The sequence below is a fragment of the Rhodamnia argentea genome, chromosome 6 (genome assembly GCF_020921035.1).
Source record: "Rhodamnia argentea isolate NSW1041297 chromosome 6, ASM2092103v1, whole genome shotgun sequence".
Taxonomy (NCBI): domain Eukaryota; kingdom Viridiplantae; phylum Streptophyta; class Magnoliopsida; order Myrtales; family Myrtaceae; genus Rhodamnia; species Rhodamnia argentea.
In genome coordinates this window covers 710,809-725,206 of record NC_063155.1, presented here as the reverse complement: position 1 = coordinate 725,206, position 14,398 = coordinate 710,809, and the positions used below count along the sequence as shown (strand labels likewise).

At 47.0% G+C, this 14,398-nt stretch overlaps 1 protein-coding gene across 1 annotated transcript; it reads right to left on the bottom strand.

Annotated features, from left to right (window-relative positions):
- Positions 1-1,130: 1,130 nt before the first annotated feature.
- On the bottom strand, positions 1,131-1,889 carry LOC125315377. Its single transcript, XM_048279996.1, has one exon. It carries the CDS (start codon positions 1,887-1,889, stop codon positions 1,131-1,133), a length of 759 nt encoding a protein of 252 aa, XP_048135953.1.
- Between the last annotated feature and the right edge of the window lie 12,509 nt (positions 1,890-14,398).

Below are 14,398 nucleotides of genomic sequence, written 5' to 3'. Positions count from 1 at the left end.
TCGGCCAATCCGTTACCGCTTCGATCTTAGCCGGATCTACAGAAATTCCTTCACTAGATACCACATGGCCTAAGAATGCCACACGAGTCGCCCAAAACTCGCATTTACTAAACTTGGCGTACAACCGATGGTCTCGAAGGGTCCGTAATATCGTTCTCAAATGCTGCTCATGATCTTCATAGCTCCTCGAATACACTAAGATATCGTCAATAAACACTATGACGAATCTATCCAAATACTCCTTAAACACCCTGTTCATTAGATCCATAAAAGCAGCAGGCGCATTTGTTAGACCAAACGGCATTACAAGAAATTCATAATGACCATAACGCGTCCTAAATGCCGTTTTCGGTATATCCTCCTTCCGAATCCTCAACCGATGGTATCCCGTCCGCAAATCAATCTTGGAAAATACCGAAGCTCCTTGAAGCTGGTCAAACAAATCGTCAATCCTTGGCAACGGATACTTATTCTTGATCGTCACTTGATTAAGCCGCTCGTAATCTATACACGTACGCAACGATCCATCATTTTTCCTAACAAACAATACAGGTGCTCCCCATGGTGACGCACTAGGGCGGACAAAACCCTTATCCAATAATTCCCGCAACCGCACCTTCAGCTCCTTCAATTCCGATAACGCCATCCTATACGGAGCTTTAGAAATCGGCTCCGTTCCGGGGATTAGCTCAATCACAAACTCGATCTCTCTATTTGGTGGCGGACACCGCAACTCTTGGGGAAACACATCAGGAAACTCGCACACAATTGCGATGTCTTCCATCCTTGGCTCCTCAACGGATGTGTTAACTACGGTCGCCGGATATCCTTGATGACCACTTTCCAACAAACGAGTCGCTTCCAATGACGAAACCAACAAAGTCGACGTTCCACCTCGACTACCAATAAACTCAAAACTAACCCCATTTAGCGGGTTAAACCGAATTGCCTTTTTATAGCAATCCATCGTGGCTCTCTGTTTTGTAAGCCAATCCATACCGACAATCACATCAAAATCATACATTTCCAAGACAATCGGATCTATCACTTCTTCGTGACCACCTATTGTCAACTTACAATCGGGACAACCTCTGCGAGATATTACACTATCTTTTAGCGGCGTGGATATCTTAAAGACCGTTCCCAGCCGATTTCGGACTCAATCCAACTAATTTAACAAATCGCCAAGCAACAAAGGAGTGCGTGGCTCCAGGATCAAACAACGCATATGCTATATGATCATGTAAGAAGACCGTACAGCTAACGGTCGGCGAATCCTTCGCCTCTTCCCCGGAGACCGCAAAAACTCTTCCTTGCGCCGGAGGTCGGCTCTGGTAATTCAGCGGCACATTCCCACGCGGTCGTTCTCCTTGTGGTGATGGCACCGAAACTCCTCTTTGCCTCTGTGGGCAATCTCTCACTTGGTGGCCCATCCGACCACAACCAAAACAGGCTCCATTCCCGAAGGGACACGGGGCAGTCCCATGCCTCCGATTGCAAAATCGGCATATTCCACCATTTCCAAGAGCCGGCTTTCCCACAGCATTCCTCCGGTTAGGTGGGATGGTCGACCTTCCTCCCAACATTGGCCTCTTGCCAAATCTACGATCATTCCTACCGGAGGGCACAAACCGTGATCCGGATGCAGCAGCCCTTTCTATCATATTTCTCTCGATCAACTGGGCCCTTTTGTACAGCTCATTGTAATCTTTTAGATTCAGCGGCACCAACCGATCCTTCAACTCTGGTTTTAACCCATCTCTAAACCTTCTTGCCCCGTCCACGGGGTCCTCCACCATTCTAGGTGCATACATAGACAACTCAGAAAACTTGGCCTCATACTGGTCTACGGACATCTGATTTTGGCGCAGGAGCATGAATTCCGCCATCTTCCGCTCCCCGGCACACTCAGAGAAATACTTATTATTAAACGCCTCCACGAAGACATGCCACACCGGGATCGTACCTTCGGGGAAAACTCTACCTTGTGTAGCTTGCCACCAGGTGCTGGCATTCCCTTGCAATCGATAGACCGCCAATGTCACCTTGTCCTCCTCATTGCACCTCGCAGTGCAAAAGCTTTCTCCGGTTCCTTTATCCAAGTGAGGCGGCCTCGGGATCGCCAATTCCGGAAAATTTTGGCGGCTTGAGGTCCAGGAATTGCTTTACCAATTTTTGTATCTGTTGAGCTCCATTCCCGTTTCCAACTAACGGGTCCTCGGGCGGAGCGGCGGCAGCCTGATTCCTCACTTGCTGCCCAACTATATCACCCAAAGCTTCCAATGCTCGTAGCAATCCATCTACTCGGGGGTCTTCTTGTCTTGCTCCCCCTAGCGAGTCCTAGCATTACGGTTGTTCATCTCACAAGTTGGTTACTGAGCCCTGTTCACCCCAAACAACACGTAATGAGAACTCAAGCTTATAGCCTTAAAATCTTAAGTAACAAACACATGCACGAGATTTCAATCCTACTAACTATCCCATATCCCAACGCTCCTTATTACTCCAAGCCATGACCAGGTAGTTCAGGCTGACCTTGCTCTGATACCACCTTGGGCGGGGTTGTCACGCCCCGATCCCCGGGCCCGCAACAACCCTACCAAAACGCCTCGGGTCATAAAAGGACGACGTCCCAGGCACGTCATCGACCCATTATTTTTATCTTTTTATTAAACGAATGCGGAACGTGAAACTCCCAAACAATTATAAAATACACAGGGATAGAAAAGCGGGAAATACACCAGACAATTCTTTATATTTATTTACTGTTAACCCTAGGAAGAACGTGTATATACAAGCCCTACCTCCGGGCCACTTCCTATAATCCTCAAAAAAATACCAGATCGGGATATGGGTTAACACTACTTCGTGCTACTCAAAAAGAATCTGCAAGCACTTCCAACTTCCAAAGCTAAGGACTCGAAAAATTGTTAACCACGACGGGGTGAGATATAAAATCTCGGTGAGTCAACGCCTAAGTCCGAGTAGGACATTGACTCGCTCAAGATATCCTAAGCATGCAATACCATAACAATGGTAACCCAAAAGCGTGCGATCCTTGCAACGCTTCACCAATCACAAAGTCAAATCCAAAACCAACAGTCACTATCAAGTACATGCAGGCTTACCTCGCCTTGGGCCACACATTAAACAGCTCATATTTAACATGCAATCAATCGCATACAATCAAGGCACGTAACCGTAACACTCATCATAAATTGCATGCAAAATGCACCACACGTGTTCCGATTATTAATGACCGTTCCCGGTCTTAGCAAAACCATGCTCTTACGGCGTAACCAGGCACTGTTCCATTCCTTCAAAGAACGGCAACCGACAAACCATGTGGTTCCAAGTACCCTCGGCATGGATTAACAACGAGGCATTCCCGTAGGGAGCGTCGGTCCGTCACAAGTCGCGACCGGCATCTAATAAGTCGTGTGGTTCCAAGTACCCTCGGCACGAACTTACAAGGCTCGAACCCTCGTACCCGGGGGTCGGCTTTGTCCTCACGTACCCGAGAAGACAGTATCCATTATGTGATCACACACGCACGACAGGGCAACCAGCCAATTTATATCTTTGCATTTAACCCAATGCACATACACAACCGGTCGTGCTCAAAACTTGGCTCGAGGCCATTTTCATGCTTAAAATATCAGTCCACATGCGATCACATAAATACACATATTGTCCATATAGGACAATCGGTCATCAAATTCACACCCGTCAGGACACTCAAAAGTCACCGGACAATCACCCAACAATAATAATTTAATAATTAATTAACAATTAAATAATTATCGCAGTCCAAATTAATTGATTTAATTACAATTAAACTAGCAATTAATAAATCTCGAATATAAATAATTAAATCCACCTTAATTAATTAACCCGACTTACGTTAATTAATCCATATCGATCAATTAATCCAGACTTCGATTAATTGTCACCTTAATGATAAACTGACCCGATTTCGGACAAATAATGCAATTATAATTTAAATAAATACATCTAGCACCCGCTAATTATTTTAATCGCGATGCACAACAATTATTCTAAATCTCGAACGCAGTTAACACCCTAATCAGAGTTTAGGGGTCGACTCACTACTCCGGTGTTCGATGTAGAGTCGGGCGCGGCGGTGACGAAAACAATGACGCGGGTTGAATCGGGTCTCGGGTTACTGTTCGGGTCGGGTAGGGTTGGCGGTTCGGGTCGGATCTCGGGTTTCGGGTCGGGTCACCGATTTTTGGGTCGGGTTGGATCGGGTTCGATTCTTGTTTGGGTCGGTTCAGATCGGGTGCGGTTCGGTCGGTCGGCTTCGGGTCGGGTCTCGCGAGCTACTGTTCACGGGATGAGGGTTTCGGGTGGCTAGGGTGGAGGAGCCGGCGTCGGGGCTGTCGCGGGTGGCCGGAGGTAGCCGGACGGGGCTCGTGGTCGGCGGTAGGGCGGCTGGACGACGGCTCGACGTAGGCGGTCTCAGGCGATGGGGTCGCGAGCTCGTGGATCGGGTCAGACAGGCGTCGGGGACTCGACCGAGGTGCCAGATCTGGGGTTTCGGCGGCCGAGGCCGGGCGGTGGCGGTCTCGAGGGCTGTTGGGGGTGAGACGGAACGGAGGAGGGGCGGTGAGGTCGAGGGGTTGTGGCCGTGGGTTTCGCCGGTAGGGGTGCGGTGGTTGACGGGCCTGATTGAGCCGGGGTCGGCGAGTTGGCAACAATGGCGTGAGGCGGTGGCCGGCGGTCAAGTGGCGTTGGTGAAGGTCGGGCAAGGAAATAACAAAAGAAGAAGGCGTCGGGTGGAGGCCGGAACAAGGTTGGGTCGGGGTCGTGGGTGAGCTCGAGCCACCGGCGCGAGGTGACGAGCCGCGGCGGCGGGTTGGCGGACGAAGGTGGTGTGCGGATGGCGATGGTGGTGATGGTGGCGTCGGGCAAGGTGAACCGGGGGGTTTGGTGCAGCAAACAAAAGGAAGAAGAAGATGTACAGTGGGGGGGAAAAAGTCATCGCGTAGAAGAGAGGGGAAGAGAGGGAGAGAGAAAAGAAAGAGGAGGGGGCGATCGGCGCGTGGGGAGGGAAAAGAGAGAGAGAGAGAGAGAGAGAGGGAGAAAGAAGAAAAGTCAAATAGTAGAACTTTGGGAGGGGCAAAAAATCACGTGGGTTGGCAGAGAAAGAGAAAGAGAAAGAGAGAGAGAGAGCATAGGGAAAGGGGGGATTTCGGTCAAAAAGAAGAGAGAGTGGGGCCCAAAAAAAAAAAAAAAAACTAATTAATGATTTTGTCCTATATAAATAAAATCTATGGACAAATTGGTAATTTGACAAAATGGGTACCGGTAGTCATTTGGCTCAATCGATCGAGGGCAAAATTAGAATTTTGGCATTTAGGGTTCGGTCAAGTTTGAATTTGCGCGCGAAGGGTCTTGACACTACGAGTCAACGTTTGACTATTCAAACTTGACTTTTTCCCGACAGATGTCCCGGAATAACCAATCATCGTCTCTTAAATCCTCAAAATCCAAATTTTATTTTCCACGTTGGAATTCATAATTTTTCTTACGGACACCCAATTTCCGGGACGTCACAGGTTTATTTGGAGAGGTCATGCTTCTGGGCAATTCTCGGTGTCATCGGCTTGGAATCTCATCGGGCCAAGAGGTCATACTGTACATTGGCACCCCTTCATTTGGGATAAGGCCTTCACCCCGAGGGATACTTTTATTATGTGGCTTGCATCGCACAACCGTCTTCCTACCCAAACCCTACTCCTCCAATATCGGAGGATAGACGATGGATCTTGTGCTTTTTGCCATAGCATTCCGGACTCAGTCGACCATCTGTTCTTTGGATGTGGTATCACTAGTCAACTAGCCTCTAAGTGGGCTTCCAATTGCCTCTTAAGTTGGCGGAATCGGCCTTGGGATGACTTCTTGAGATGGGCAAAAACACACTTGGGGGGATCCTCCTTCTCTTATAGGATAGCGAGATTTGCCCTTGGCGCATTATGTCACATTATATGGTCCACCCGGAATGATATTCTCTTCCGCAATGTATAACTATTTATCCCCGCAATGCTATTCCACCTCACCAAACTCGTCAAAGACAAAGCACTATCTCTGGGCCATGTCCGGGACCACCCGCGCAATAGGCGTATTCAAGTTAACTGGGGTCTCTCGGCCTCCATATTTGACGAGCCCTCATAACGGATGTGCATCCTTTCTCGAGCCGGACTATGTTGCTGATGTTACGGGCCCGCACTTTGGTCGGGCAAAGAGATATAACTGTTGCAGCAGATCCCGTACATATTCTCAAGGAAATCTGCTAAACGCTGGAGAATAATGTGTTTTCCCTTTATTGAGGTTTACATTCTGCTGGTGCTAGATGTCCATCTAACATTTCTGCGGCTTATTCTACTCTCCAAGGCTACTGCTATGATCGTGGATTTGTATGCTTTTTCGTGTTGCCCTTCCGCCACCTTATTTTGGAAGATCACCTACTTCAGCTATTGGCGGAAAAGGTGATGGCCAGACATGCTTTTGATTCTGGGTTTTGTACTCGCTCATGGTCCGTTGGCGCAATGCTCTCACGTTGCTTTACATTGGGAGATTTCCAACGCCTCCTCAAAGTTCAGCAATTCTTCACACATCCGAATGTATTTGATGTGCGCGGGTGGCTGCTTCCACGCTTTGATACGCTGGTGGCCTTGTCTCCACTTGTTCTCCCCCGTGTTTCCCTCCTTCCTCTTTCCCTTTTCCCTGTTTCTTCTCTGTTTTCCCACCTCTACTTTTGGTGGCCTTTACGTTCACCTTTTGTCTTTGGCCTTTCTGTTTGGCCTTTATTTTTCTGTTTTTCTCGCTTCCTCCCTCTCCTTTTCTTTCCTACACTTGTTTCTTGTTTGGTCCGCTTTTGGTGGAGCCGCTTCCCCGCTCGGGTTCTCCTCTCGCCGGGTTCCTCCTTGAGTTCGTGCTGTCCCGGCTGGTGTGACACTCCGGTTCTGCCTTACGGATGCTGGCCCCTCCCCAACCGGCCACCCCTGCGACTACCTTCGCCAACTTGTTGTTGCTGTGGCTGCTGTGTGGCTCCTTCGCTCTTCCCCCTTTTGGTGCAAACTCTTGTAACTGTTCTAATACCTCTTCTACTTCCTTGTCCAAGCTCACGTTGGCTGGTGCTTTATGGTTCTCGCTTACTAGATTTTAGCTTCAGTGGCTTCTTTCCCCTAACCCCTCTTCGCCTTCTCCCTCTTCTTTCTTTCTTTGGCCGATTGTTTGGCATTCTTTTTGTGTTTTGCTCTTCCCCCCTCCCTCTTTTACCGGTTTTGCACCGGCCGTCTTCCTTTTTGTTTGCTGTTTTAGGCGCCGCTGTCCTCTGCCTATTGTTCTACCCTATTGACCTCCACCGGCTGACTGGAGTAACATCTTGGGTCTTCTCGGCAACAACGTCTTCCTCTTCAACCTCCCCCGGCTATCGCTTCTCCACCCTATGCAGCTGTGGATCTCCTTTGATTGGATACGTGTAGCGCTCAACCTCCTCGCACTCCTACATCAAATCTGCTGCTCCCCCTTCTCCCGAAGTTCGTTCGTAGGCCTCTTTTGCAGTGCCGCTGACATACTTCTGCCTTGCCGCTCTCGTTCCATGCTGTGTACGGCTTTTGTTTAGTGCTGGTTTTGCCTTTAGGCTTTTGTCCTTTGTTTCCCATCTTCTTGGGTCTTCTTTTCCATGTTCCTAGTTCCTTTGTTCGCCGTTCTTCGGTTGTATTTTGCGGCCGGCTCACCGTTGAACTCCCTATGTCACCTGTTGTGCCATACCGAGTTCATGGTTCTTGTGTCCGGTTTCCTTTGTACCTAGCTTTTGGAAGATCAATACATACTTACCTTACCAAAAACAACTAGCGAAAGCATGCGCGGAATTCTTGTGTCCGGTTTCCTTTGTACCTAGCTTTTGGAAGATCAATACATACTTACCTTACCAAAAAAAAAAAAAAACAACTGCGAAAGCATGCGCGGGTACTGTTCACGCACCTCTCCCAAATGCTCCCATCGGCCCCCCATGCGGGTACTGTTCACCCGGTGGATTCCTGCCGATTCCGGCCGATTTCTCCGTTGGATTTACTTGATATTTGGCCTTGAAGGTCGCTGGGCTCCATTCCACAAGCGCACCATTCCGATTTTCCGATCGACGGCTCGTTTCTCCTACAAATCAGATCTATGAATCTGTCTTCATAGCCGCCGGGTGGATATTGATCGAATTGCGAAACTCTGACTCCTTATACCGGTGGTCCAAGCAATACGGTTGCCATTGCGCTCGCTCCCACATTCCCACATTCCACCTCTTCAAATCCACCGCTTGCCTTTGGTGGAAGTTTTATGGCGGATGATGAGCAGGTGAGCATACTCGGGCTCTTCTGGTTTCTTACGCTCGATTCATCTTAGTAGACCTTTACGGTGAACTACTATGCTTTTAATCCTGCGTTTGGTGCTATTTATAAACCCCGCTGTCTCCGGGTGCTTGAATGGTGGTTGCGTATATATTGACCGGTGGTTGGAGACTCAATGCCGCAATCCGAACCCTTAATGGAGGCTAGTGATGAGATAGTTCCATCATCGGTTCTCGAACTAATCTCACAACCCGAAATTGACCGGAATGTCCCAATTCTTGTCCCAAATGTTTTACCTTCCAAAGGGAAGCTTGTTGACGATGGCACCGATGTAAGGGGCACAACCGCTGGTAGAGTTACTAATGAAAGAGAACGACGGGCTAAACGTGACCCGAGGCGAAGCAGAGGAAGATCAAGGGGAAGGAAATCCAGACCTCCTATGTCTCATTGGGGAGAGAATATAGACCCTTTGGCTGCGGACCCTTCTAACACCAAGGATGATGGCAACAATGACGGTGTGCCTAAATCAGTTGCGGGTGGGAACCAAGATCACGGGAGCAAGAGCGCACCAAGGGGAGTACAGCCTCGTTCTTGGGCGAATGTTGCGAGAGTAATGACAAAGGGGTACAACCTTGCATATGTTGCCCCCTCAATGGTAGATGGAGAACCCATAGTAGACATTGTCGCGACCCTCCATCCGTCCGTCCGGCGAAGAGGTTAACGAGCCGACCCTCCTCTTTTATAAATTTTATAGGACCCCCGGTTGTCGGCGGGGTACTTTTAAGGATCGCGGGTCTCTCCCAAGACCCATTACTCGAATTGCGATGTCGGGTAAAATTTATCAAATATCGAAATTGACCTTGTGTGGTCGGGTGGCATGTGCGACGTGTACATGCAATTTGGAGTCGCCACCGATCGATTTATTGGAAGGTACGATCGGAAAACCTTACCGAGCGGTCGGGAGAAACCGTTCGGTTCCGCGAAAACCCGAGATTTTGGGTTCGGGGACTTAGTTACGCCAAATTTCATATTTGACGCCCTTTCGGTTACCGATGTTGAGTGTTTTTCTAACCTAGGATTTCATGCAGATGCGATATCGGGTGAGGTAGGCCCCAACAATTCTAAGTATTCATGCGGATGGGGATTTTCCATCCTAATCAATCACAATCAAAAATTTAATGCGCAATCAAAATCATTACAAGCAATCAAATCAATCAATCAAGGTTTGACATGTCTAAAAATGGCCCTATCGACCCACACAAAAATCAAATTTGGGTTTCGGGGTGATTTGGTGAAAATTTGGGGCGAAAGGCCCGGAAGGATAGAATGGTCATTTTTTGGGGTTTGGGACCCGAAAATCACAAAATTTTGATTTGGCCAGTTGAATGTGGCTATTTCCTATTTTTTTTTATTTTTCAGAATTTTTCTAATTTTTCTATATTTTTTGGAATTTTTATTTATTTTTGCAAAAATATTAGAAATTTTTCGGATCGAAATTAATCGACCCTCGAAGTCTCAAAAATTTTCGATCCAGACTTTATGAGTCCCGAATCGATCTATGAATTTTTAGAAATTTTTTGTGAAAATCAGGGAATTTTTATGAATTTTCTAAGTATTTTTGCAATTTTTTGATTGTTTTTTTGGAAATTTCTTTTTATTTTTTATTATTTTTTATTAATAGACCGGACCGGGTCAACCCGGTCAACGACCGGTCAACCCGGTCCGACCACCCGTAGACCCGCTCGGACCCTATACGGTGCCGTATGTATACTATTCTATTTATTTTCGATTTTTTCTAAAATAGATTTTCTAATATTCGGAATATAAAGAAGAAGAAATGGACGGTCGAGATCAATCCAAGATTTGATCTCAGCCGTCGTCGACTCGCCCTCAAACAAAACGACGACGTCCCGACCTTCTACGTAAAAACGACGCCGTATGTCACTAAACAAATGAACGGCTGCGATTAAACCCGAAAATTGATCCGGACCGTTAACTCAACCTTAAGCAAAACGACGCCGTATCTAATAAATGCATGGACGGCTACGATCTATTTGAGATCTAATCTGAGCCGTCAACTCTTCTAAACCCAAAACGACGACGTTTCTTTTAGTACTTTGGACGGCTACGATCAAACTTTAGATCTAATCCAGGCCGTTCGTTCCTAACATGTCCTAAACGACGCCGCACCACTTATTACCCCGAACGGCTACGATCAAACCTCAACTTAATCTTAGCCATCCGTTCAATCGCTACCCTAAACGACGTCGTGCCTACGAACTAAAACGACACAGCTTTCGCATTTTTTATTTTCTACCTAATATACTAAATTCTAGAAAATATAAATGGACGATCCAACGGTCGAGAATCAAACCTACCTAATTGTCTCGGCCGTTGGATCGGATCTGAGTCAGCCCGCTCGCGCCAACGGCCGAGCCGACTCGCATCCAAGTGGACCTATCACAGAACGACACATAGACTCTTTGACCGGTTGACTCGCCACGTCAACATCGTCGTCTTCCTTGCGACGATGCCGAACGGACGGCCGAGGTTTCCCAGCGAGATCCGACGGTGAAACCTCGGCCGATTGACCCCAAACCAAAGCCAATTTACTCATATCAACCTCCGGATCAACATACTCAAAGATCAAACAATTTCATCGAGCCAAATGGGAGAATCGAGCTATACACAGTCACGACAACATGAACTCCAATCAAAAGATATAGAGCATAACAATCGGATTCGAGCTTCGGACACGCTTAGGTTAGGTCGAGAACACTTACCTCGGGCTCCGATCGAGCCCGGAGTTGCTGGATTCGCTTGGCCAAAGTCCGACCAGGTCGCGACCGGTTGGAGGTTCGATTGAGGCGACTCGGGCAAAATCAATGCAGGAGAAGGTTGCGATCGGGGTCAGAGTTGGAATAGAAGTAAAAGGCACGGGCTAATTGCAAGAATGGAGTTCGGGAGGTCGAGTCGCCATGAATGCACAGTGAGAGAATGGAAAGCTTGACTTACCGATTCCGGAGCTCGCAACTTGACCGAGCTAGCACGATCGAATCCTTGAGTTGATACGAAGCCGTGTGAACTTGATTGCGAGGTCTTGATTCGGCTTGGATTGATCTCGCGAAGAACTTGCAGACCGAGCTCAAACCTTCGATCGCTTGGGCGAGAAGGTGAGCTCTCCTTCTCTTTCTCTCTCTCTCTATCTCTATTCCGTTGTGAGAAGAACCGAATGAGCCCCCTTCGACCTAGAATCTTCTTTGGCCTTTTATAGTGAGTTTTCAAAAAATGGCACGTCCGGGCAAAGCTTCGCCGACTCACTTCGCACGTGCCCACGCATGCGAAGTGAGGCGGACGATGACGGGGATGGAACAGTGTTCCGTCCAAGTCCGTTTGACACCCCGACGTACGCGAATTGAGCTTCAATTTGGCCAATTCCGCGAAGGTTGACTTTCTCGTTTGGCCGGAGCTTTGACCGGCTCGCCGGAGCTCCTCGGGCGAGCGTTGGTCACGCCGTTGGTCTCAATCGGCGCGGCTTAACTCGCACCACAAAACCCCCACATGAATTAGACCGATTATGGCTGAATTGAACCTCAATTTGGTTGTTGAAATTCGACCCTCAAGTCTGCAAATCGTGCCTCTCATTTGGGGAAGATGAAGTACTCTTGTTGACCGGTCCGACCGGCGGACCGACCGGTCTGAACCGGTTCAGACAAGAAAATCCATGGAATTTTCAAAATTAACCAAAATTGAGTGGGAATTTTTACAATTAATCTCAAAATTGAACTCGGGGGCCTAGATATTATCTAGAAATGTGTTTTTGCCCAAAATTTCCCATCAATTTATATGAAAACCCCAAAATTTTCAATTTGCCCAAATTGGGGAAAAGTTCAATTGGATGTGTAATTGATCAAATTGGACCACGAGACCCACACCAATCGATTCAGAATATGTGAAAACATAAGGGACCAGTCCAATTTTGCCACGAAAGTCCCTCAATTGAGATTAATTTCAAAAATTGGCAAGTTGAGGGACTTAATTGCAAATAATTTGGGGATTTTGCCTAATTTGTGCAATTCACGCAATTGTGGGCGCAATTGATCAAATTGAAATTCAAAGGGACCACAACTGAATGTCTAGACTCCAAATGTGCAAAAATTACAAATAAAAAGACTCAATTGGTATTTTTTGTGCAAATTCAACCTTAGGCATTGTGAAGAAACACCTAAAATTGAACTCAATTTTTGATTTTTCTTGAGGTCAATATTAAAAGGGAATTAAAATAAAAATATTGAACATTTTTGTGTATTTTTGTGACCTCGAAAAGTATTTTTTATGAATTTTTCAATTATTTTTCTATTTTCGAAAATATTAAAAAAAGCGAAAATTATGAAAAATTATTTTTTGTTCCAAATTGGTTCCTTAGGCTTGGCCAAGGCTTCCAATGTTGATTTTTTTAATTTTTGATTTTTTGTGATTTTTTAGTGAATTTTGGAAAATAAAACTAAAGGAAAACCGATTAAAAATTCGGGTGTCAACAACTGCCCCTCTTTGAAAGTAATCTCGGTTAGAGGTTGCTTTCAAAGACAAGGTGACACCTGGATCTTTAATCGACTCTGCTGGGGAGAAAAGAAATAAGCCTTGACATTCAATTGCTTTACCTTTGCTGTTAAAGTCCTAACTCCGCGGGGAATTGTTTCGGTTCATGCTCATTTATATGAAAGGGAGATGAAAAGAGAAAGAGACTTACCCGTAGCTCACCTGTCTATGGTTTGAGATTTGTCGATCCGAGGTTGAAAAATTGAATGCACGGAATTACCTGTGGACGGTTTGGCGCGATTTCGCAATGGTCGGCGTCCGTATGATGTCGAGTGGTGGTTTGAAGATTTGGAAGGAAGGTTCACCCTTGTAACAAAGGGGTTTCACCTATTTAAAATGGGTTTGACTATCCACTAGGGATTCATCATTTAAAAGAGGAGGCAGATCGGCTTTCGTCTCTCCAAATACTCACCGTCTGAAAGGGAGGCTCACCCTTGTAATAAAGGGGTTTCACCTATTTAAAAGAGATTGGCTATCCTCCATGCGGGGACTCACCATCTAAAAAGCGGATCGGCTTTCGTCTCTCCAAATTTACTCACCGTTCGAAAGGGAGGTTCACCCTTGTAACAAAGGGGTTTCACCTATTTAAAAGGGATTGGCTATCCTCCATACGGGGACTCACCATCTAAAAAGCGGATCGGCTTTCGTCTCTCCCAAATTACTCACCGTCGAAAGGGAGGTTCACCCTTGTAACAAAGGGGTTTCACCTATTTAAAAGAGATTGGCTATCCTCCCATGCGGGGACTCACCATCTAAAAAAGCGGATCGGCTTTCGTCTCTCCAACTACTCACCGTTTGAAAGGGAGGTTCAGCCTTGTAACAAAAGGGGTTTCACCTATTTAAAAGAGATTGGCTATCTTCCATGCGGGGACTCACCATCTAAAAAGCGGATTGGCTTTCGTCTCTCCAACTTACTCACCGTTCGAGAGGGAGGTTCACCCTTGTAACAAAGGGGTTTCACCTATTTAAAAGAGATTGGCTATCCTCCATACGGGGACTCACCATCTAAAAAGCGGATCGGCTTTCGTCTCTCCAACTACTAACCGTTCGAGGGGGAGGTTCACCCTTGTAACAAAGGGGTTTCACCTATTTAAAAGAGATTGGCTATCCTCCATGCGGGGACTCACCATCTAAAAAGCGGATCGGCTTTCGTCTCTCCAACCTACTTACCGTCCGAGAGGGTGCCATCCGAGGACCTAGGTTGACTAGTGTACCTACTGAGCTCAAACCCTATTTCAAATTTTCAAATAAGCAAATCGGCTTTCGTCTCTCCAGCTTACTCACCGTCCGAGAGGGTGCCATCCGAGGACCTAGGTTGACTAGTGTACCTACGGAGCTCAAACCCTATTTCAAATTTTCAAATAAGCGGATCGGCTTTCGTCTCTCCAGCTACTCACCGTTCGAGAGGGAGGTTCACCCTTGTAACAAAG